Here is a 23,543-nt window from a genome sequence, read left to right as displayed (position 1 = left end):
ATAATTTTTTATATTTTAATATTAACTTTAAACCACATAAATTGTCCATCTTGGTTATTAATTCCGTGCTATATGAACCCATGCACGAATTTGCGGCTGATGGAAACAACTACTGACATTTGGTCTTCGTCAATTTGTACATAACAGAAGGCAGCGTTAATGGTGCATTGTTAACTTATTTGAAAAATTCCCTTGACTTTAATGCATGAAGCACATGTTGCGTCTCTCTCAAATTTCTATAATGTGGTTGTCTTCATCTAAATGCATTAAAACGTTTTATCTAACACACATTTTTCCAGGCTATATATATATATATATATATTTATCGGATTCCAGGTTATATATTTAACTTCCATTGTTAAGTTTGGTCTTTATTAATTGTTTGAAATTTTAATTAAAAAAAAAAAAAAACAGAAATGTTAGGTCACTTCGAACAATATTGTTTTGGAAGATGTAGAAAGGGTGACGGCCAACCTGATGAGGTTGGTTGTTGGAAGGGGTCAATGTACGTATTATTTGTTGAAAAATTACATAAGCATGAAAATGACATTACTGTTTCGTAATATTCGAATTTTCAATTTGAATGGCAGAACTCAATTATTGATAATTTTAAATAAAAAACCAAAAACTAATTTTCAAATATTTACATATTTGTCAACAAAACGCATGAAAACGTGTTTGTTTGGTCCACTCATGACTGGACTGTATTAAAGGACAATGACAAATATTGTATTTCCAAGCCCTAGCGTGAGACATGCGAATGGCAGTCCCTCTCTTCTCTCTCCTAATCAAACAAAAACAAAGATAACATATTTACAATTTCTACCGGGTTATTTTTAAGTAGAAAAAAAAAAAAAGATAGTAAAAAATTATCATGTGTCCTCTTAAAAAAAATTAATTTTTTCTTGAATTTATAAAATTCATTATTGTTATTAGATTGTGGATCTATTTACCTTGACATGTAGAACAATTTTTATTAAAATGTTGTATCATATGATATCCTCCTAATTCTTTTGGTTTAATTTCTAAATTAATGTAATAATAAGAGATGTTTATGTAATATTAATTGTTTATTTGCCAATTTCTTATATTATTACATATTCCTAGATTTTTTATTTTTTTTATATGTAAGAGTAAGATTGCATGTATATTTTTCTTTCTCATCAAAATAACAAAAGAAAATCAAATCAAAAACCAATATTATATCAATGGATATAAAAGGGCCTTGGCCCAGTCAATCTTGTAAACCGCTAAGCCCCTTTAAAAACCTTCCAATCCATATCCAATAGAGACTAAGACCATTTTGTGGACTATCGACGATTCAGAATCTACTCGCCGCTCTCTCAATTGGCCGACAATAAAAAATTCCAAGCCTAACGAGGTTTTGGGCTCATTCAAAGTTTATGACCCGAAAAGGAACCAAAACAATGTCTTTTAGAATGAAAAACTATTTTTTATAAAGCAAGAGGAGTTGCATGTGTTTGGATTTATAAAAGAAATTGTAGCCAACTGTAGAATTAAGTATTTTTTTTTGTATAATCATAAAAAAATAAAAGGATTTATTTGTACTAATTTGTGGTTTAAACAAAAAAAAAAATTTTGTTATTTAATGGAGTATATAAATGAGTACTATTAATAGTGAAATTAATGGTATTAATTTATTTAATTATTACAAAAACAAATACTCCTAAAGATAAGCTGAGAGAGGATTCTAGTTGAATAAAGAAATGTTCTTCCACAAGATAAGATGAGATGAGGATCCCAAATTCACCATGATTAATATTTCCATTTCTCTCAACTAAATTACATGCATATATGTATACTTGAAAAGTCCCTCTGTTATCTTTGCCAACAAAGAAAAGTGATTAGTGGACTTAGAATTAATTTGGAATTAAGCAATGAGGTAAGATTTCCCCCCTCCCCCAATACTCAACAAGTTAAAAACCATTTTGTGGAGGTATATATAGTTAGTTTCTTGCTGTCATGATTCATATTGACCTAATTAATTGGATAGATATGCTTTAATTTCTTATGTCTAATCAATTCAATGAAAATTGCATCCTAATCCCTATCATATCCTTAATTATAATTATCCAAAGGATTAAAACTCGAGAAATTTTCAATGACAGACATGAAAGTCCATGATTATTTATTATAAGTAAAGCTTTTTTTAAAATAATAATTTAATTATTCTTAACCTGTTTTTAATTATTTATAAAACCCAAACATAGAACCTATAGAGTTATTTTCATTCTTAAAAGCAATGATCAAAGGACATGATCGACATTGTTTGAACCAATAAAAATGGCAAGACAATTAGGCAAAGTGCTTTTATGAGGAGCCAATACGAGAGCGAAACATTAGAGCCATGAGACAACATTCCATAAAGTAAAAGCACATGTTGGCCACGTTGACATTTTTGAAACCCAACAAGATTTTATCTTCTCTTTTTTATGTTGCATAATCAACAGCCTTGATTATGACCTTGGGCTTGGCATAATCATACGTCATTTGTGGAAATTATGGCCCCTAACAGTTTCTTTCGTATCTATCACATTATATTCTCTGGTTTGGCTTGGCATTCCCCATTTTATATTTGTAGTTTTTACTTTTTAATTTGCTAAACATTATAGCAAATTAATCTTATATATATATATATATATATATATATATATACTTTAATCAATTGTTTTATGCCTATATATATTATACATAATTCCTATATTCACCTGAAAATTTAATTTCATTACCAATCATGCATGCAATGATCATTTCGTGGTTATTAGTACTTCCTTTTTGCTTTAAAAATGTATTTGAATATAAAGCAAACAATTAAATTAAAAGTTGAATGAATAACAAAATAATAGACGATTATACATTTAATTATACAAAAAAAAGGTTATGATTGAATTTTTATTTCAATATTGATAACAACCTATATATACTTATTATTAATCAAATAGATTTTACTGGAATTCTAATATTTATTAATTTATAATAAATTTGCACACAATATCTTTATTATTTTGCCAAAAAAATTATTATTATTATTATTAATCAGGAATGAAGAAAAAGTACTAAAGAACAAAAAGGAAAGGACATGAATAAAAACATGAAATACTATTTAGATCACCTTGCTTGAGTGGAATTATTTCACAGATTATAAAAAAGATGTATTAATTAGTTTTACTTACACCCATCAAGACCTTACAATCCAAACTAAGAGTTCCAATTCATGCTAGGAAGTATAAACTGTTGCCGAGAAACCATCACTTCGCCAAGAGATCCAACGAGCGTGCCAGGGTAAAATGGAGCGTTCTGAGGTAACTGACTGAGCAAAGAAACAAAGGAGTTGGTTTCATCAATGTCAGCCGTAGTACTACTATTTAGATCACCCTGGAACCTTTTGCCGGATTGTGAACCTATTGGATTTGGTTCATTCCAGTACTGTGGAGCTGGAAGTGGACGTTTAACAGGGATTGAATTTGTTGTTGTAGCAGATAAGGCCATGGAAAGAATATTTTGCTTTGAGCTTGAAGACACTGCTATTTGTGAAATGGAACTGTTTTGCATGCCTTGTCCTGTTAATACCCCTTCAAAGAAATTCTCTTCATGTTCTAGCAATGAACCATAACTTGTAGCTTTCGAGGTAGGATTATGATGGCTAGAAGTTGGCAGTGTTGCTACCATTCCCTCCAAGGAATAGTCTTTGTCCCTTTCCATTGGCCTTTGGGTATTGTTCTTCTTGTAAATCCGGCATAAAACCCAATCATCAAGCTGAAACCAGCAACCAAAACACAAATCAAAAAGAGAAGGAGAAAACAGAAAACTCAGTAAAATGATCTAGATCTTAAATTTATGGGACTTTAACAGATTATCCACGTACCCGTAAAGAAGCTTTCCTGTTCGGTACATCAGCAATTTGTGGCTTAGAAGCAGAATTATTGTCGATAAGGCGATATTCATGCATGATCCAATTTGTTTTAATCCCTTTTGGAGGCTTACCTCCATAGAATACTAAAGCTTTTTTGACACCAACCTTTTGATTTCCATTAGATGTTACAATCGGCTTATCAGTCCCAGTAGCTTTCCAATAACCAGAAGTTGCAGCTCTATTAGGCCTTGCTCCATTCGGATATTTCCTGTCTCTAGGACTAAAAAAATACCACTCTTGCTCTCCAAAAGTTGCCTTACCTACAAAATTTACACAATTTTAAAGACTTGTACATCAAGTAATTGCGTAAATATGAGTTGATCAATGAAAGCAGAAAATTTTAATGTATACTTGGCAGCTCCCATGGATCAAACTTGTAAAGATCAACTTCTGCTATGATTGTTACAGGTAGAGGAGCTGAAGCGGCCTTCCGTTTGAGGTAGTGAACCACTAGCTCTTCATCAGTCGGGTGGAATCGGAATCCTGGCGGGAGTTGCAGGTGCGGTGAGGCGGATGATGAATCTGTACTCTCCATTTATATCTATGGAGTTGAAGACTACTGATAAGGTAGATGAAAATAATGGACAAAGTAAGATTATATGTTAATGTTATAAGCTAAGGAAAGGGGTATGGGCTGGTGGGGGACAAAGAGTCGCTGACTGTTAGGTTCTGATGAAGGGCCCAGTAAGCACCGATGATCAGATAACACGTGGCAGTTTTGGTGAAGGTTGTGGTGACACGTGGAAGGAATGGGTGGTAGGGACCACATAAGCGGGCAAAAGGCAAGAAAATTGGTAAGGGACAGGTTTCTGGGATCGTCGGAGGTTTGGAACTGCCTGCACGCTTTCCATGTCATGCTTTTCTTATGTAACAGCCTCAACCTCAGTCCAAAAAACTAATTTTCAAGAGAAAAAGGGAGCGTGTAACGTGTGCAAGCATGTGAGTTTTCGAGCCATACTTTATTTTTTTTAAAATTTAAATTTATTTAATTTCATAGAACAATGAAAAATTCACCTATGTAAACATGCTTCATTAGTAAGTTCATTTTAAGATTGTATTTTGAAATTTTTTTGCTTGTAAATTGGATAGTTTATTTTAAGATTACCCTTTAGATCATACTAAAGAAGTATGAAATCATATAGGAATTATAACAATGCGAAAAAGTATTCTTTTAACTTGGAGAACAAGAGAAGAACAGGCACAATCCATGGAACAAGGGACGTTTTTGACCCGGCAAGTTGTCATTTTCCTTCTATATAATCGATCCGAATGCATGTTATAAATATAGATTACAGGTAGCATGCTTTCCTTGATAGCGCTTTATGTTTTGGAGTTTACTTACTATAGCCTTCAGAAAATGCATGCCTTATGTGTGTCTGCCTATTCACTCTAGCATATTCTTTTTTATACAAAGGAGACCACAATTTAAGGAGAATTGTAGAAGAAAATTTTGTTTAAGTGTTGGAGATTGAACTTTTTAAAAAAGTGAGTGAATTATTTAAGCTAAGTTCAAAGTTCTACTCTTGCATATTCTGACTATTAACTCTAATCATCTTTATTTACTTCACTCTTTTTTGTTTTAAGAAAAATCTAATCAAGAATTGCAGCCCCTTTTATATATGTTTTCTTTTTCTCTCATTTGGTTTCTTTTCTTTGCCACTAGAAGGAATTCTGCGGCCAAAATTACCGTTCTCTGCTTCAAGTACAGAGCCAATTAGTTGAACGTTATTTTCAATGGATGATACGCTGTCACTAAATAAGTTCTTAAAAGCACGAGGGAAATGCAATTTCATTACCTAAATGCCTAACTAAGAAAATCGACTCTATGATGTTAATGTAATTTCATTTCTAATTGTCTTTGTTTTTGCGTGGCTGAAATGCTATAATGATAATGTAAATGCCGATGCATATGCGTTGGCGTCAAAAGCTGTAGTAGCTTGATACTAAGAATATCTAGCTAGTTGCCTTGACCAGTTTGGAAAAATGATGATTGATTAGAGAAAGAGCCTGTTGTTTGAAGATACTTGTTTTGGCTAGCCACAACATTCTCAACTAATGAATTTCATTTTCGGCTTATCTGTTGTATCCAAACATTACAAATTTAAAAGAGGATTTGGACAATTATCCATATAGAGGAATTCCATAGCTTCACTGCCTAAAACTGAAAAGTTTGGAGCTTTAATCAACAATGATGCTGTACCGAAAAAATCTGATGCACTTAGTAGGAGCACTGGTATGAGAAAAACTGCATTTTAACCTTTGTTGTAATCTGACAAAAGAGCCTGTTTGTAAATACAGGGATGATCTTTCAGAATTTATCCTAATGGCACTTCATGTAAATATCGTTCTTTCTTTTTCCCGGTCAACAAATCTTAAAGGGGGAAAATAATTTTCATGAAAGTTCTTTAATTTTCGATAGAGATTGACAGTATCTTTGTCATATTGTCCTCATAATTGTGAAGCAACGAATTCCCTTTCAAAATTAAAAGGTGGTTAAAGAGATATCTGTAGCAGTACAGCTACGCAAATGGATGTCTTAGTCAAAATTCATCAGGAAAGATGCTGGTCCACTGCCACTTACAAGTACATGACAAAATAATAATGGTTTCTTACTGTTAACAGAAGGTGAAATACCAGCCACGTTTCGGCTGCAGAGCTGACTTCTAAAACAATAGAGGTAATAACATGTGTTTTTGATGGTTTATTGTAAAACTTAAAAATAGACTTACAAACTGGAAAGGGCAGAAATCAGGTGTCATTTCGATGATTTACTCGAAACAATTAGGATATGGTACATACAACCAATAAAACAACTTAGTTTAACTTCAGGCAATCACAGGGAAGACCAAAGAAAAAGTGTTGCAAATTGATGATTATGAGAGAAAATACGAATGAAAGAAAAGGAAGCTTTGCAAATTGAACCAAGAAATGATGATCCAAGCTGCATACTCAAGATTTCCAAAGAAAATCTTTGAATATTCGGATTTGTCCAAGTTGTGGCTTGCACACATGTGGAGTTGCTTGTATCCTATTTCATAGAAGGTTAGGTCTCATAAGCCGAGCTAAAAGGTTACCAACAACCTTACCTGTGCCAACTCACTTGCTCTTTAGGCAAGAACAGTCAGCTTTTGATGCTAGTGAGATTACATGCTTTGTTCATATCACAAGACAACAAATTTACATCCATATGAGACAGAAAATCGAAGATTTATCGGGGTCTAACTCAAACATAATTATATTTATTTCTTTTGTTGAAAGAGTACTTTATTTTGCAACAGATAGTCTTTTGGACTATCAGAAAAAGAAATGAGAAGGCTAAAATATAAAAACAGGCTTCCACTAAATTATCCCAAATTCAGTTATATCAAATGAGAATTCTTCTTTTCTGACCCCGAACTTGTACGTTTCAAGGGCCTCCTTCAACCTTTCAATGGTGTCATAACATACATCTTGCAACCTTGAGCAGGAACGTATGCAGTCATTCTATAACGCTTATTCATTGAAACAAATGAGTGCTGCAATAGAAACATCGTAAAGGTTAAGTCCAGCTAAAGATAAGGCCTGTTAGTTTAAACCATCAGATCAGAGAGGTATGTAAGGCTAAACAATACCTTCCACAAGTCTCTAACAGTGACAGGACTAGAGGGAGAGAGTCCAATGTCTCTCCATCCCACAGATATAGGTGCTCTACATTGGCTTCTTTTCCGTAACACTACCACCACCCTTTTCCCCGATAATGGCCCTGCCCAAACCTGTATCGTTTTGATGAGGAACTTGCGGTCAGTTATATTTAGGAACTTACCCTTTTTTTTTTTTCATTGGAGGGTTTGACAAGAAGACTTCTTTGGAAATGACATGGAAGAATATAGTGTTCAAAGAAAATACCTCTAGGCCGCCTTCGGATCGTATTTTCCTCCCCTGAACTCCTAGTGGATCCTGATTAACTGCTATCACTTCCTTGTTTCCAAGGATACTTAGAGTCTCTTTGCTTGCAGATCGAACATCGCATCCAATGAGCAGAGGAGCCTGCCAAGGTTTACGATATATTAAGCACAACAAGTGCAAGGTAGAAAAAGAAGGCTAGAATTAAGAGAGACACACCTTCATAAGAGCCCAAAGACTAAACTGAGAATGATATTCCTCAACATTCATCCCTCCATTGCCCACTTCCAGCATGTCAGGATCTAGTGTGAATTTGTGATTGCGGCTTAAATTAGTGAAATAATATTAAACGAAAGATGAACAAACAAAGTAGATACAAATCAATTATGTTTATTGAAATAGTGCCGCATCCTTTTTGCACTGAATAGAAAAATGATTGCAGAAGTTAAATATGCAGTTACCATTCCACCTGCCAGGTCCCGCATATCTTCCCCAAATGTTGTTTGCATCTGCAATTGACGTTATACTGCAAATGGGGAAAAAGAAAAAGAAAACAAAAATGAAACTATGAAACTATGAAAATCCAGAACCATAATCAGTTCATCAGCATAAGTGTACATTAATAAAAGAATAAAAAGGACTAGACCTTGCCCAGGTGTCATTAATATCCCCAGTAGTCCTCCAAGCATGGCCATATGAACCTGCCCATTTTGCTGGATCCTCTTGTCCCCTGGAAGTATACAATTATGTTATAGGAACAGTCCATAAATTTTAGTGTGAAATTGATGTCTTAAACTTCATATGCACGTACCATTCACATAAAGCGTAAAGGATTTGTCGGCCAGCTTTTCGCAATGCCCGACTCATCACAGCATATCTTCACAAAGAAAAATTTATTTTACATAAGTAAATGTTCTTAATTTTGTAAGGACACGTAAATTAGTTTCTGAATATGCTCAATGTAATAAACTCTAGTGACAAACGATTCTACCTTTTTCGATTTTTGGAACCATCATGGTAGCAGTTGTCATACTTTAAGTAGTCAACCCCCTACAAAAGAAGTCCCCTCATTAGCCAGAATCCTGTATTTAAGCAAATTCTACAGTCTCAAACTTAAGGACACCAACCCATTCTGCAAAAGTTCTTGCATCTTGATATTCATGCCCAAGAGAGACAGGCATTCTGTCACTGCAGGTTCTATCACTGTGGAATTGGAACAAAGTTTAAACTCTCAAACACTTTACCATATATTTGTTTTATAAGAACAAATTTTGTACACATGATTAGTATAATTGAGGGACATTTACCCAGCATCAGCATATATCCCAAGTTTCAAGCCTTTAGCATGAACATAATCTGCAAGGGCCTTAATGCCAGAAGGAAAGGTAGTGGCTTTGGACATTAAATTACCCTTCTTGTCTCTTTCCCCTTCAGCCCAACAGTCATCTGCTTTTACAAAAACGATTAGGAAAGAAATGAAAACTCATGTGATCACCATTATATTTTGTTTGTTATTGTCCATAGAATTCAAAGGTATGGGCAAAAAGAATTAAGAAAAGCTTGTTTTTGATTCATACCAAGATTTACATACTTGTATCCAAGTCCTGCCAAACCAGTTGAAACAAGAGCATCCGCGTTTCTTGGGAAAAAAAACAAACTAGTAACAATCTATGTTAAAAAGAATATCAAAGTTACTTTCTTAAAACACGAGCCTTATATTATATATCCGCCAGTGGTATAAACTTTTGGCTCAAATCCTAACATTATTCTGATTCCAGCAATTTCAGGACTGGAAACTTGGCCCGTGTCAAAACATGAGGAAATAGTTCAGTTCTCCCTTAAAAGATTTATGTGAGGATTATTCAGAACAGGCAGAGGCAATATTTATTCTTTCAACCAACAATTAACAGCAACAAATCACTAGATATCAGAAAATAAAGCAAGTAAATTCTCCTACCAAATGAAGGAGTTTTCAGTTTGAATTTGAAATTCAAAGTCAGTGTATTGAAAATGGGTGTAGAGAAGATGCACCAAATTTTAGGTGCATTGAATAATTGGATGGTCCTATTTAAGGACAGTAAAGATCATGGTCTTCAATTTTAAGCATTTATGCTGCAATATTAAATATATATTAGAATGAGTCATGAAGACCAAAGATAAAAGGAAAAGAGAAGATAATTCATAATCTACAGTTTAATTTCAAGAATTCCATGGTTGGACGTATTCAGATCCCAATAAAGAAGAGTGTAGGCAATTCTTCTGAAGTAAAAGACGGTTTAGTTTATATAAATATAGTTATAGAACTGGTGAGAATTTTCATTCATGTATTATTATTAACCATAAATTTATTAATGAATTCAAGAAAAAATTAATTACTACGATAAAAGAGAACAATAAAAGAATTCAGATTGAAGGGTGTCCACTGTTAGAATATTCAAAGTCAAATATAAAGAAAATGGAAGGAATTAGAGTGTGATTTCCAAAGCTGTAAGCTGCTTGGTGGTGGTCTCCAGCATCTATTCATCATTTCGGCAACAAAAAACTAATCAATGTTTTGAAAAAGAAAGAGTGGGGGATACATGATACACATGCATGATGCAACCAAAGTAGGCTCGGTTCAATTAAACCTTTTTTTTTTTTTTTAATTTTGAGGACTTAGCAGAAAAATACATGCACCTACTATTGAGTCAAGTGCTTGAGTGATAGTCAAATTAACTATTTTCTTAAAATGTAAAAAATTTTAAAGATTGGGTATTGAAGTTGAGAAGTGCTACTTAAATTAGAAAAGTTCTAACTTTGAAAGCAAATTCTGCTTTGATTAAGTGAAAATGAAAATGACAGCGGAGAAAACAATGATATCGGTTTGACCATAAAAGAAAGAACATTGTTATTATTGATAAAAAACATTTGATTCTCTAGAACAAAGACAATTGAGTAGTAGGAAAGCTTACCAGTAGTCTTTATAGTCTTCTCATCTATATCGCAATGAAAGTGGTTCCAGCTATTCCATCTGCAACAATGATCTACCTAAATTGCATTCAAAACACTTTTAAGACAAAGTCTGAAGGCAAAAGCAACAGAATTAATACCCAATTGGAGGAGTACGAGCAACCCCCTTGTCTAGAAGGAACCGAGAGTAAGCTTGATCACGTACATGGCTGCTGCTACTTTCATTGAACTAGCCACCTCGTGGACAAGCCATAGGTTGAAAACAGCAACAAAAAGGAAGTTAACCCTGAATCCCATATTACAGACAAAAGAAAAACAGAGAAGGGAATTGAGATGGAGACTGGAGTTTTGAAAGCAGAGATTCAAAAATGCCAAATGCAGATGGGAAATCGCAAGCAGACAGTCTTTTTCCTTGAACAGGCTGACTGGTTTGTCGGTTAGGGCACAACCTTCTTAACTATGATCTTTGCTTTTACTCGTAACTAAATATTGTGGGACATCTCAGACTACTCTTCTCATCCAATATCAAACCGAAAAAGAGGCAACTGTGAAATTTTGGTCGATGGCAATCCTCAAAGTTACTGTATTTATAGCAATTTTTTATAAAACCATTATCCTTGTTTTAATTTTTTTAAGCTTATCAACAGAATGAATTAAGGTTTTTTTTAGTAAGATTCACATCTTTGAACCTTATCTTTTAATAATTAAACTTATATGAATAAGTGATTGGTTCAATCGATTAGATTCGTTATCTTCGATGAAAAGATTTTCGGTTCGAATTCTGTCGATGATCACTTATTGAAATCATTTCGAATGTACGATTTATAACCATTTATCTTAGACTGTCTGATACGACATATCTTACTTTAACATGAAAAATTGAGTAATCTATCCACCTCTAAATTTTTTTTTACAAAAAAAAAAAATAATTAAGCTTATAAGTTTTTAAGGATTATCAATTGAACGAGTGGATTTTTGTTTATAGATTTTTTGAAAATGAAATCTTATTATAATTATAATAATTTTATAAAATATTAACCATATCGTGAGTCAAGCTTCTAAAAAATTTATCCATTAAACCAATCAGATAATAATTGTTAGATCAAATCTCGATTGTTATTTAATTAGATTAAGTATGGGAATAAGAAACACAAGATAATTATGTGATCTTCCACCATGAGAATAAGAAAAAAAAAATAATCTTGCCGCGGTTGATTTTTAAATTTTGGAAGTATTTCTTTTCAGTACCAAAAAGAAGGGATCAATTCTGTTTGCTAAAGTTTTACAGTTTTACAATGCATCGAACTTAATTTATAAATGAATTTTTAATATAATTAAACTGATTAATGCAATTATCTTTAAATAGATTTTGATATTATTTTTAAGATTATTGTGGTGATCTAATCACCATGATAAAATGACCAACTTAATTTGATAATAAGATATAGTAAATTATAATATTTGATACAATATTATAAATAATTGGTACTTTAAATCATTGTATTTAGTATTATATGAAAAAAATAAACCATAAGCACAAAATATCCAAAATAATTTTGTAAGAAAAAGCAAAATATTTAATATTTATTTAATTAATAATTTATGAAATAGTGAAACAATATTTTATAAAAAAATTATAAAGTAGAAATCAATTTTGATAAAAATAATTTTTTAAAAATTATTAAACAAATTCATTATCTTCTTTTAATTAATATAAATTTATAACATAATTTTTTTTTTAGAATAAGTAACTAAAAATCTAGTTTTTTTTTAAATTTTTAATAGCCAGCTTTTTGAGATAATATTAACTATATTTTTTATGATGATAAATTAATTAAAAGTAATATTAAAAATTATTTTTTTATAATGATAAATTTTTTTTACTTTTTTAGGTTGAAAATCAGATTACTCCTCAAATAATGATCTTATCAATTTAAAATTACTAACACGTAAGATTTTTAAGTTATTACCAAATAAGACAATATAATTATTAAATTAAAATTATTTGATTTTTAAACAGATCATCACATACCAAATATTTTTAAAATATGATTCAGTAAATTTAAATTTTAAATCCCACTATTTATAATTTCTTTTTTATCTTAAACTGTAAACTCTTTTATATTAATAAAATTTTGAATTGAAATAGCATTTTATATAAATGAACTTTCATTAATTTTTAATTGTCTCCCAAATGATATGCCTTTGAGGACTAAAGTGGCTATATAAATCTATAACCTATAGATTAAAACTATCCCTAAAGGATAGAATAGTGACATGTGGCAAGTTCATTGCTTGCCATGTGTAATTTTATTATTTAATTCTTTTGTAAGTATTTTTTAAAGGTTAGTATATTAACATGCGGAGAACTTTATACTTATAATGAGGAACTGTTTAAAATAAAAACAACTTTTTTCAAAGAAGTTATTTACTTAATTATAATTATAATAAAAAATATAATAGGAGTTGAGTACAAAAAAGATGATATGTTGTTAGTAATTATAATACCCTTCAATGCTTTTACAAAGAAAAAAACAAGTACCTAAATAATAAAAAGAAATCTATAAAAATATGTTTAACTTATTAAAAAAAAAATCAACCTTCAAAATTTTAAAAATAATTAACATATTAAATTTCAATCACATATTAAGACATAAAAAATGTAACTAAAATTAATTGATTAAAAAAATAACTTACATGAAAATCAATTAAAAGATTTTACAAAAAATAATAAAAATTCTTTAAAAGTTATCAGATCTAAAATTTAAATATTTTTTAATAATATCTTTTAAAAACAAAATGTATATAATTAAAAAACTAAAAATACTAAATTTGAGATTTTTTAATAAATTATAAAAAAATTAACAATAACCAATCAACACAAACAATTATATAAAAAAACTTTAGATATAATATTTTCAAACTCTTTTTTTAATATAAAAAAATTATAAAACTAAAAAAGATAAAATTTTTAAAATTATTTTTTATAAAAATTAAAAATTCTCCATGCGAAGAGGAGTAGCATTCTAGTATATATTCTAAATTTAACATTCCAATGTATTTTTTTATAATTTTTTTAAATATATATATATATATTGTTGGATTAACTTAATAAATAAAAAAGTTGTAACTGACTCTATTGTACAAATGTCGTCCGACTTAATTCTGATAAAATATTGCATTTGCCTACCTTTCGATTTTTTGTTATGCTACCATGTATGTCAGCAATAACAATGCGAAAAACTATTCTTTTGAACTTGGAGAGCAAGAGACGTTTTTGACCCGGCGAGCTGTCATTTTCCTTCTATGTAATCGATCCGAATGCATGATATGTAATATCCCTCCCAAAATTTTAGTTATATTATTTTTTTATATTATAAAAATTTTATTTTATTTTATTTTTTCTTATATTGTTAGATGAATCTGTGAAAAAAATTAAATTACAAAAATAAATTTTAGATGATTTGACAAGGACTATTTAATAGAACACTTTTAGGGGTCAATGTGTAATTTATTAGATTTCGACCCTATTATAATACAATCTTTTCTCTCTAACCGGAAAGAATAAAATAAATAAACGGTTTCAAACAGAAACGGAGAGCAATAACCAATGGCGGCTACCATATTGAGATTCTAAGGTTGCATATTAAGCCTTAAAGTAAGATTAAACTTCAAATTTCATGAAAATTTTGATATTTTGTTAGTTTTTTTCATAACCTAACCTTGAGTTTTAAAATTTTTTATTTTTTGGCAACTTTTCAGAGGTCTTCAGCTGCATATTTGGTACTTATGGAAGGCTCTTTTCAAGACCTTCACAATGGTTTTTGTTACACCTAATTTGGTTGTGTATTTTACGTGTTATGAATTTTTATTGTAAAAAAATAAGTATTTGACAATGTTGATAACCTAACTTTGGATCGTCGAAACTTTTTATCTCGATAGGTGATTTGGTTTAATTTTACATGTTTTTTATAGTATAAACTATGATCTTTTTAGTGATATTATTGCTTTTGTTTAGATGATCTATAAGCTAAGAGAATCAAAATCTCAAAGTAGACTTTATGAATTTGAAACTCATAAAATATGAGCTATTTTGTGATAATTTACAAAGTTTTAACCTTCAATACTTAGTCTTTTAGAAATCATTTTTGTCGAAATGAAATTTTAAGTTACAGTATTACATTCCTATTTTAAAATTTGTGCTTTCTTTTGTCACTAAAAACTATGAAATGTTAAAGATTTTCTGACTCAAAATAAGTCAAATACTAATAAAATGCTAAAATTTCATACTTGAGAAAATTTTATTTTTAATTATTTTAAAAATTATTTGCAGCCAATATTTGATGTATTTAGTTATAAATCACATAAATTTCAATTATATTATTTTTAGTGAATTTTTACTTATTTTAATATATTTTTGTTATATTAATTTCGTGTTATTATTCTTGTTAAAAAAACTATTAATTTGATTTAAACTTACAAAAATTATTGCTATTAAATATTAAAATAAATATTTATAAAAATTTATATTGCTACTAATTTTATGTCTTTAATTCTTAATTTCATATTTATACTCAATTTTAAACATTTTGCTATATTAAAAGAAATTTTATTTTAATATTCTAAAAATATTTTCAAATAGTTTCGATTAGTCATGAAGATTGCTGCACAACCTAATTTGCTTAGGATGACCAACGGAAGGTTTGCCTTGTTAAATTTATGTTCTAGGTTAAATTTTGATTTTTGAATATTTCTTGAATTATTAAGACATTAAGAGATTTGTGTGATTTATTGTTTAAGTTTCGGTTTAATGTGTTAGGTTAGTGACTTTATATCATTTTGGTTTTTTTTTTTGCTAAATATCAGTGTCAATATAAATTTGGATTTTGGTATATTATATATGATATATTGTCCCTTTGATTTATTAAATCAAGTTAAGCATACAAACTATGTCTATATGTGATTCTTTTGCTTTGAATCTAATTGTGATTTTTTTTTTTTTTTACTTTGAACATGATGTTATTAGCATATTAGATATACATATATGTATCTAGCTATGAGATGGTGATCTTTGTATAAGATACTTTGAAAAGAAAAAGAAAAATATGAAATTGGCTTTGTACAAGATAAGTTTTGCAAAAATGTATGAATGTAGTTTTATATATTTGGGTAATCTAAAAATATGATTTGTTTTGTCTCCTAGTATGGCTATACTCTAACTCTACCAATGGAGTTTAAATATTGGCGATGTCAATATGTACTTTGGGATACAAATATTGGTTTCGAATCGTGCTACCGATTGAGAATGATGGTTTTGTTTAATGTACCATTGGTGATATACTTTCTATCCCGTTGCACTAAAAAGGTTACTATGATTTTGTTCTAGCCAATGACACTAATAGGTTAATTATGATTGTTCAGTGTAATCACCCAGTTACTTTTAATATACTTTTGTCCCATTGTACTAAAGAGTAATTCTAATTCTAATTTTTGCTAAAAGGGTTAAGTTTGATCGTAGTATATTATGAAAAATCAATAAAATTTATAATTTTATGATATTTTATTTCGCTTTGTAATATGAGAATTTGATTTTTGAGACTATGGTTTGTGAAAATATGTTTATAAAAACAAAATTACTCAAAATATTTTTGAATCATTTAGTTACGATTTTGGCCTAAATATTTTGTGGCATACTTAATCTAACTGAGGTGATGACAGTTGCTTACTGAGTAATTGTACTTATTCTTTTAATTTTTTTTATTTTTTTGTTTAGATTTTGATGTTGTACTTTTGGAGGCTTAATTTTGTCAATAACTTGAATTAACGAGATTAGCATTTATCCTTAGCTTGGTATAGCTTTTGCAGTGAGTATTTTATTATTGATGTCATAACATTTAGATCTATGGATCTATTACTAGACATGGATTAAAAAAATTGTCACCAATTTTTTTTTGTTTAGGTACGATTGACCTTTTGATAGAATCTATCCCATTTAAAGAGAAGTCTCAAGATTAGCTTAGATATCTTTAAATAGTAGATTCTGATCCACGAAATCAGATTTTAAGTTCAAGAAACGAATTACGTGTAAGATTGTAAACGAGCCGAGCCGAGCCGAATAGTGAGAAGCTCAAGCTCGAGCTCGAGCTCGACTCACAACTCGGGGCTCGATACTCAGCTCGAGCTCGAGCTCGATCGAGTTTTATTTTTCAAGCTCGAGCTCGATTCGTGATCGAATTTGAGCTATTCGAGCTCTCTCGATTAAGCTCGATGAATATGTAAAAATAAGCTCGATTCGTATACTCGACAAGAGTTTGATTATTCATGTTCGAACTTGAACTCGAACTGGGACTCGAAATATTTTATTAATTAAAATAATAAAAATATATTTAAATATAAAAGCTCGATTAGGCTCGCGAGCTACTCGAGTCAGATATAAGAATATTCGAATTCGACTCGATCGATAAGTCGAGCTACTCGAGTTAAAGCTCGACTCGACAATAATCGAATCGAATTCGAGTTTTTTTCGAATCGAACCCGAGTAGCTTGCGAGTATTAATGTATCATTTACACCCCTAATTACGTATGAGGAAGCTTATAGCACCCATACAATGTCTATCAAAAAAATAGTATCAGTTTGATTCTAAATTATCCAAGCCTTAAAATATTCTTATAATTTTACCAAAGAATTTAATTATTGACAATTAATCCTAAATTTACTCTAATAGTTTGGTAGCAAGTCAAGATAATTTTCTCACTTCGTAAATATTTATGGAGACTAGTGTCTCACTTTAAAGAGGCTCCATTATCGGGTTAATTAATATATTTTATTCAAGAAAATAATTAGTAAAATTCCCTAATAGTTTAGTAAGATTTACTTTGATGTAGATCTCCCAATAGTTTGATGAGATTTTATTGCAAATTTATTTTTAAAAAATGCATAAAATCTTTCAATCGTTTGGTAGGATTTTATTTTGATGCACATCCCTTAATAGTTCAGTGGGATTTTTATTTGAAAATTTATTTATGGCTTTATCTTAAGAAAAAAATGTTAAATCTTTCAATAGTTGGTAAGATTCAACTTAAGATTTAAATTCTCCAATAATTTGGTAGGAATGAAATTTTTATTTTATAAAAAAAAATTCTATTATGAAATTCTTCAACAATTTAGTAAAATTCATAAAAAATTATAAACCCATGAAAAATCCTTCAATAATTTAGTAAGACTCATGAATTTATTTTTTAAAAATTCATTACCATTTTTAACTCATAATCTTTAAATTTTAGTTTAAACATACATAAAAGATAAAATAAATGAAATAAATGAATAAATATACAAATAAAATTTTTTTTGAAAATTACCATAATGGATGGAAGCACACCTAAAATTATTCCAAGACAAACTTCAAGCCTAATCCAAGTCTAGGTTGACAAGATTCAAGGCCTAGTTGATTCAAGTTTTGGTCAACTATTTCTATATTTTGTCTTCAATAGTACTACACTGCATCTTTGAAATTTCCTGGCAAAATGGTTTGGTATACTCCAAGTTTGAAGCACATGGATTTTAGATGGTCTCATTTGCTCGTGTTTTCTTCATTTCTCTTTTATTTTTTTTTCTTTTCTTTGTATGTGTTTGATTAATGTTTAGATAGAGCCTTCTGCTAGAAATTTTAAGGATTTGCATTGAATGAAAAGAATTGCAGATCTAATTAGACTCTGAATTGATTTTTTTTCTTGATTCTCTTTAAAATCGCTATCATAACGTATAGATCTATAGACCTATCATTTGACATAAATTAAAGGAGTCTCAATCAATCTTTTTTATTTAGGTGTAATTGACCACCTAATCAAATCTATTCCATTTAAAGAGGAGTCTCAAGATTGACTTGGGTATCTTTAAATAGTAGATTTTGATTTACAAAATAAAATTTTAGGTTTAGGAGTAGGATTATGTGTGAGGAAGGTTATATCACCCACTAGTACTTATCCAAATGATGATACTAGTTTGATTTCAAATTATCAAAGCCTTAAATATGTTTATATTTTATCAAAATATTTAATATTAAAAATTAATCCTAAAATTACCCACAATAGTTTGGTAGTAATTTAAGATAATTTTTTCTCCTATGAGTATTTACAGAGATTAGTATCCCACCTTGAAGAAGGTCCATCATCAACTTTATTAATATATTTTATTTAGAAAAAATTAGTAAAATCTTTCAATAGTTTGATAGGATTTACTTTGAGGAAGATCTTTCAATAATTTGGTAAGATTTTATTTGAAAAATATTTATAAAATTTTATTTTGAGAAAATTCATTAAATCCTCAAATAGTTTGGTAAGATTTAACTTAAGATGCAATCTTTCAATAGTTTGGTAGGATATAAATTATTTTTCATTTTTTGAAATCTATTTATGAAAATTTTTAATAGTTTGATAAATTCTATAAAATTTAAATCTATGAAGATTCTCCAATAGTTTGATAGGATTTATGAATTTATTTGAAAAGATTTTTTTTTGTTTTTGTTTTTCAAAAATGAAAATAGAATTTTTATAAAATATTTAATAAATAATAAATTGCTCAGTAAAAAAAATAATTAATAAAAGTCAATAAAAAATAAAAAATAATAATAATAAAAAAAATAAAAAAAACTTGTGATCGAGTTAGGTCGAAATGCGAGTCAGCACGCACATCAAAGGGTCTACGTATGAGTCAGAGACCCTCAGAACAGTGTTGTTTTGGTACCGTATAAAAGTTACACTCTTCAGTTTTTTCTCAGAAGTTCCATGCTCTCTCTTTCTAGCAGAATCCTCTCTCTCTTCTCTTTAAAAAAAACTCAAGAACACTTATTAGAAAACTGAGTTTGACCATTGATTTATGGAAAACTAGCTAGAATCCTATCAAAAAATTCAAAGTTTGTCAAAAAATTCAAAGTTCATCAAAAAATTCATATTTTCAACCTCAAAACCTAGTTTTTCAGAAAAATCTCAAAATTTTTCAGATTTTTCAAGATTCCTTCAAAAACCTTTCAGAAATTTAACCCTAATCCCAACAACCTAAATCCAAACCCAAAAACTTCAAACCAAACCTAAAAGTCTAAATCCAAAATTCCATAAACCTAAACCCAGAAACTTTTTTCTCAAAATTTCAATGTAGAGCTTTTTCCAAAATTCAACCCCTTGTTCTGTTCTTTGGAATATTGTCAAATTTATAAGCAATCTTGATAGAACAATTAGGGATAAGACAGAATCAATCCAGGCTTAAATCTCAAGATTGGATTCTGTCCACTGTGATATTAGGCCTCGGTCTAGTAATCTATCTAACTAATTTGATTCTAGACTAAAAATCCTTTGATTATGTAAATTAGTTCCCTTTTGTTTTGGTTGATTCAGTTTCTTTATTCAAATCCATATTAAGAGAAAAGAAAAGAAAACGAGAATAAAAATAAAAATAATAATAAAATAATAATAATAATAATAATAATAATAATAATAATAATAATAATAATAATGAATGAATGAATGAATAAATAAAATAATTATAGTAATAATAACAGTGATAATATAATATAATAATAATAATAATGTAATATACTATAATATAATAATAATATAATAGTAATATAATAATAATATAATATAATATAGTAATAAAATAATAACAAATTAATAATAATACTAATAACAAAATAATAACTATAATAAAAATTGACTCGATTGATCCCGGACATAAATAAATGTCTACAACTAGTTTAATTAATTTCTAGAATTGTCTTGATTTTCCTTAATTTTCATAATAGCTTAAAATTTTTCAAATAAAATATGACTTTGATTTTTTTATTTGATTTCTTTTCAACTTTCCTTTAATATTTGAAGAGATCATGTTTTTTACTTAATTATTGAGATCATCCTTGATTAGTGCTCAAATTATTCCACAAATTTCATTAACATGATTTATGATAAAAATTTAAAACCAGATAAATAAAAGAATAAAACAAAAAAAGATAAATAAATAAGACAAACAAGATATAAAAAAGAAATTTAAAAAATTGAACAATTGGGCTTGGATCGGATCTAGGCCCATTGGTTTGAACTCCAAATTAAATAGGGTGTCTATAGCTGCCTATTTTTGCATAATTTTTATGAAACAAGAATTGTATAAAGATATAGATAATCTTAACGTCTAGACCCAAATCATTTAACTTTTTTTTTAAAGGCTATTAAAAAACAAAGGCTCATAACTTCTTAAAAAAATTAAGGATGACACCTTTTGATGATCATGCTCAGAGACCTTATAAATCTCATCTAAAAAACTTGAAGATTAAGCCCGGAGGTCTTACAAATCATTCTTAACAATGAAAAATGCTCCTTTAAAACAAAAGCTTTACACCTTTAAAAAAAAAAGTATCTGAAAGCTTTAAAAGATCATGCTTGGAGGACTTTAAAATTATCATTCGAAAGCTTAAGGGATGTACTCAAAAATTTTAAAAAGTATTACTCAGAGGTTTTTTTTTTTCGAAACTAATACCTAAAAGTTTTAGTAAATATATCTTGAGGTAAAATCTTATTCAATATAAGAATATGTAATAAATGCAACACATGAAATGAATGTGATACATGAAATGCTTACAATGAATGTAATGCATGCAATTTATACAACATATCCTTAATTATGGTGATATGATTCTTAAAACTTTTTCTTCCTTTTATCTTTCCATGACATAGCCTCTGAATTAGTTGACAAGTTCTCTCACACACTAAAACAAACATTTTTAATATTTTCATTCTTGAAAACCATTCTTTTCATTTAGTGAGTTGCTTCAATATCGATCCCTTGCATTTGACATTTTCTTGCACTAAAAAGGTTTGTTATAGCATTCACCTATCTCCCACCACAAGTATTAAGATTCAATACATCTCAAGTATTTCTTAAAACTTCCCAAGAATAACAATAGAAATTGCCCCACACAACTCTCTTTTGTATGTGATCAAATCTCTTAAAAACTGGTGATTACTACCTAGAATGAGGATGATGAATCACAACTTGGTATTTCTAAAAAGATGTAATGGTTTGGCACATCAAGAAAGATCTTAATTATCAAAGGAATTTGGCCACTAAATGAGAATAAGAACATCTTTTCATCTGAGCTTATAAATAAAAATCGCCTTTTAAAGTGCAATCTATTGGCACTCATTCAGTTCTTGATATATAGTATTTTAATAAATATTAAGACCAACTATGGTAAGCTCAAAATTTTAAGTTTAAAAGATGAACAAGGCTTAAATTTTAAAGAAAACCTTCATAGTAAGATTGATCTCCTTAGGCTTTTAAAGAAAAGTTTTCAACGTCCCCTCAAAAAGGCTTCTTGGTGCTACATAAAAGGTCATGAGTTGCTTTCTTCAATATTGCTCTAGACTATCCTTTCAGGTTTTCACTTTAAAATTTTTTTTTTATTATTCCATTATACATTTGAGTATTCAAAATTTATCTAAAATCAAATCATAATGATTTCTTAAGGAAAATCAAATCATAATGATTTCTTAAGGAACAAGCTTCCAACTTAGGTAACTTTACATGATCAAAATCAACTTTTTAAAGGACATAGCATAGGCTAGGGTTTAAGGTTTTGAAATAAAGGATAAATAGGCCTAAAAATTATATTTAAAGATGATCAAACCAAGGATCATTTTTTTTAAAGACATCTTTTTAATTCTGAAAACTGGCATTTTCACCTTTTATATATATATATATATTTTACATGAGTTTAAATTGGAACTCATCTTTTCAAGCTTACCCCCTTAACATAAGGTATTATTTTCTAACACTCAATACAAAATCACATACCATCTTGATAAGATCCTTTTTTTAAAAAAAAAAAAAACTTGTCCCTAGATTTAAAAGATGATCCTTGGTTAAAGTTCATTCAAAAAGGATAACCAATAGGTTAAAAAAGGATAACAAATGAATATTTTCTTCTTTTGTGAATTTTTTTTTAAAAGATAGCTATTTTTCATTTATAGTATGGAAACCTATTGAAAATAAGTTCTTAGGAGACAACTCATTTTTTGATTGACTTTAGGTTCATTTAAATGCCCCATACGCATGATTTCACAATAAACTCTTTTTTTTTTTTTACTTTTTTTTTTACAACTCATACTCATAATGCATTTTGATAACAAACCTATTCGAATGTTAATAAGTTAGAATGGTCAAAAGGGTTATTTAAGACATCAAGTAAATTTGGTTTTTTCAATAAATTTGTCCCAAAATGAGTACAGAGAATCGCTTGGTAAAGGATTCAAAAAGCAAATGAATATAGCACAAGCCAAAATACTAAACAAATTGAGAAAATATAACTTAAGAAATTTAGGTGGTGATGTGTTTGAAATAACCTTGATATTTATTAAATCACCAAAATCCAGAAAACTTAGGAAAATGCTTTAAAAGATTTTGCAAATTAATTGACCATCACATTGTTCGTAGCCCGAATGAAGATAAATAATTTTTAAGTTTCATCATGGTCAAATGAGGTGAGGTTCTAAAAATTTTATCCTGAGAAATTCTCAACGTTTTTAATCTTTCAATTGAAAAGAATAAAATGTTCAAGAAAATAGCTTAGGATGCTCATTCTTAATAATAATAACCAAAATTTTGAGATTTTTTACATGCATTTGTAGGAACCCAAACAATCAAAACTCATCTGAAACCAATGACTTCATGTTCAAGAAATTAATATACAAAGAACAATCAACTTATGATAAAGCAACTTTCCATTACTCA

At 29.1% G+C, this 23,543-nt stretch overlaps 2 protein-coding genes across 3 annotated transcripts; both read right to left on the bottom strand.

The window, feature by feature from the left end:
- Positions 1 to 3,101: 3,101 nt before the first annotated feature.
- On the bottom strand, positions 3,102 to 4,521 carry LOC111318760 (NAC transcription factor 25). The gene is made up of 3 exons (XM_022921631.2): positions 4,286 to 4,521; positions 3,887 to 4,194; positions 3,102 to 3,777 (listed from the first exon to the last, which is right to left on the bottom strand). The coding sequence occupies exons 1-3, from the start codon at positions 4,467 to 4,469 to the stop codon at positions 3,220 to 3,222; spliced, it is 1,050 nt and encodes a 349-aa protein (XP_022777366.2). The 5' UTR covers positions 4,470 to 4,521; the 3' UTR covers positions 3,102 to 3,219.
- A 2,450-nt stretch (positions 4,522 to 6,971) lies between these two features.
- LOC111274247 (alpha-galactosidase 2-like) lies at positions 6,972 to 11,260 on the bottom strand. 2 transcript variants are annotated; one of them, XM_089755217.1, is made up of 13 exons: positions 10,906 to 11,260; positions 10,768 to 10,826; positions 9,394 to 9,455; positions 9,124 to 9,262; positions 8,944 to 9,019; positions 8,808 to 8,866; positions 8,628 to 8,693; positions 8,463 to 8,546; positions 8,278 to 8,342; positions 8,036 to 8,118; positions 7,820 to 7,960; positions 7,546 to 7,686; positions 6,972 to 7,449 (listed from the first exon to the last, which is right to left on the bottom strand). In XM_089755217.1, exons 4-13 carry the CDS (start codon positions 9,216 to 9,218, stop codon positions 7,354 to 7,356), a joined length of 906 nt encoding a protein of 301 aa, XP_089611343.1. In that variant the 5' UTR covers positions 9,219 to 9,262; positions 9,394 to 9,455; positions 10,768 to 10,826; positions 10,906 to 11,260; the 3' UTR covers positions 6,972 to 7,353. The 2 variants fall into 2 exon arrangements, with proteins under 2 accessions (XP_089611343.1, XP_089611342.1); XM_089755216.1 differs by lacking the exons at positions 10,768 to 10,826; positions 10,906 to 11,260 and having other exon boundaries at positions 9,394 to 10,745.
- Positions 11,261 to 23,543: the final 12,283 nt, after the last annotated feature.

This window comes from Durio zibethinus, chromosome 26 (assembly GCF_047325235.1).
Source record: "Durio zibethinus cultivar Kanyao isolate XHJ-2024 chromosome 26, ASM4732523v1, whole genome shotgun sequence".
NCBI lineage: Eukaryota > Viridiplantae > Streptophyta > Magnoliopsida > Malvales > Malvaceae > Durio > Durio zibethinus.
The sequence above is the reverse complement of the archived record's forward strand: the minus strand, read 5'-3'. Positions and strand labels throughout refer to the sequence as shown.

Excerpts from the sequence above, each read along its gene's own strand:
- LOC111318760 (XM_022921631.2), bottom strand. The coding sequence starts at position 4,469 with ATGGAGAGTACAGATTCATCATCCGCCTCACCGCACCTGCAACTCCCG. Across the intron at positions 4,195-4,285 it reads TGATCCATGGGAGCTGCCAA|GTAAGGCAACTTTTGGAGAG; the intron begins GTATACATTAAA and ends TAAATTTTGTAG. Across the intron at positions 3,778-3,886 it reads ACAGGAAAGCTTCTTTACGG|CTTGATGATTGGGTTTTATG; the intron begins GTACGTGGATAA and ends TGCTGGTTTCAG.
- LOC111274247 (XM_089755217.1), bottom strand. The coding sequence starts at position 9,218 with ATGTCCAAAGCCACTACCTTTCCTTCTGGCATTAAGGCCCTTGCAGAT. Across the intron at positions 8,343-8,462 it reads ATTAATGACACCTGGGCAAG|TATAACGTCAATTGCAGATG; the intron begins GTCTAGTCCTTT and ends CCCCATTTGCAG. Across the intron at positions 8,119-8,277 it reads GGGACCTGGCAGGTGGAATG|ATCCTGACATGCTGGAAGTG; the intron begins GTAACTGCATAT and ends AATTCACACTAG.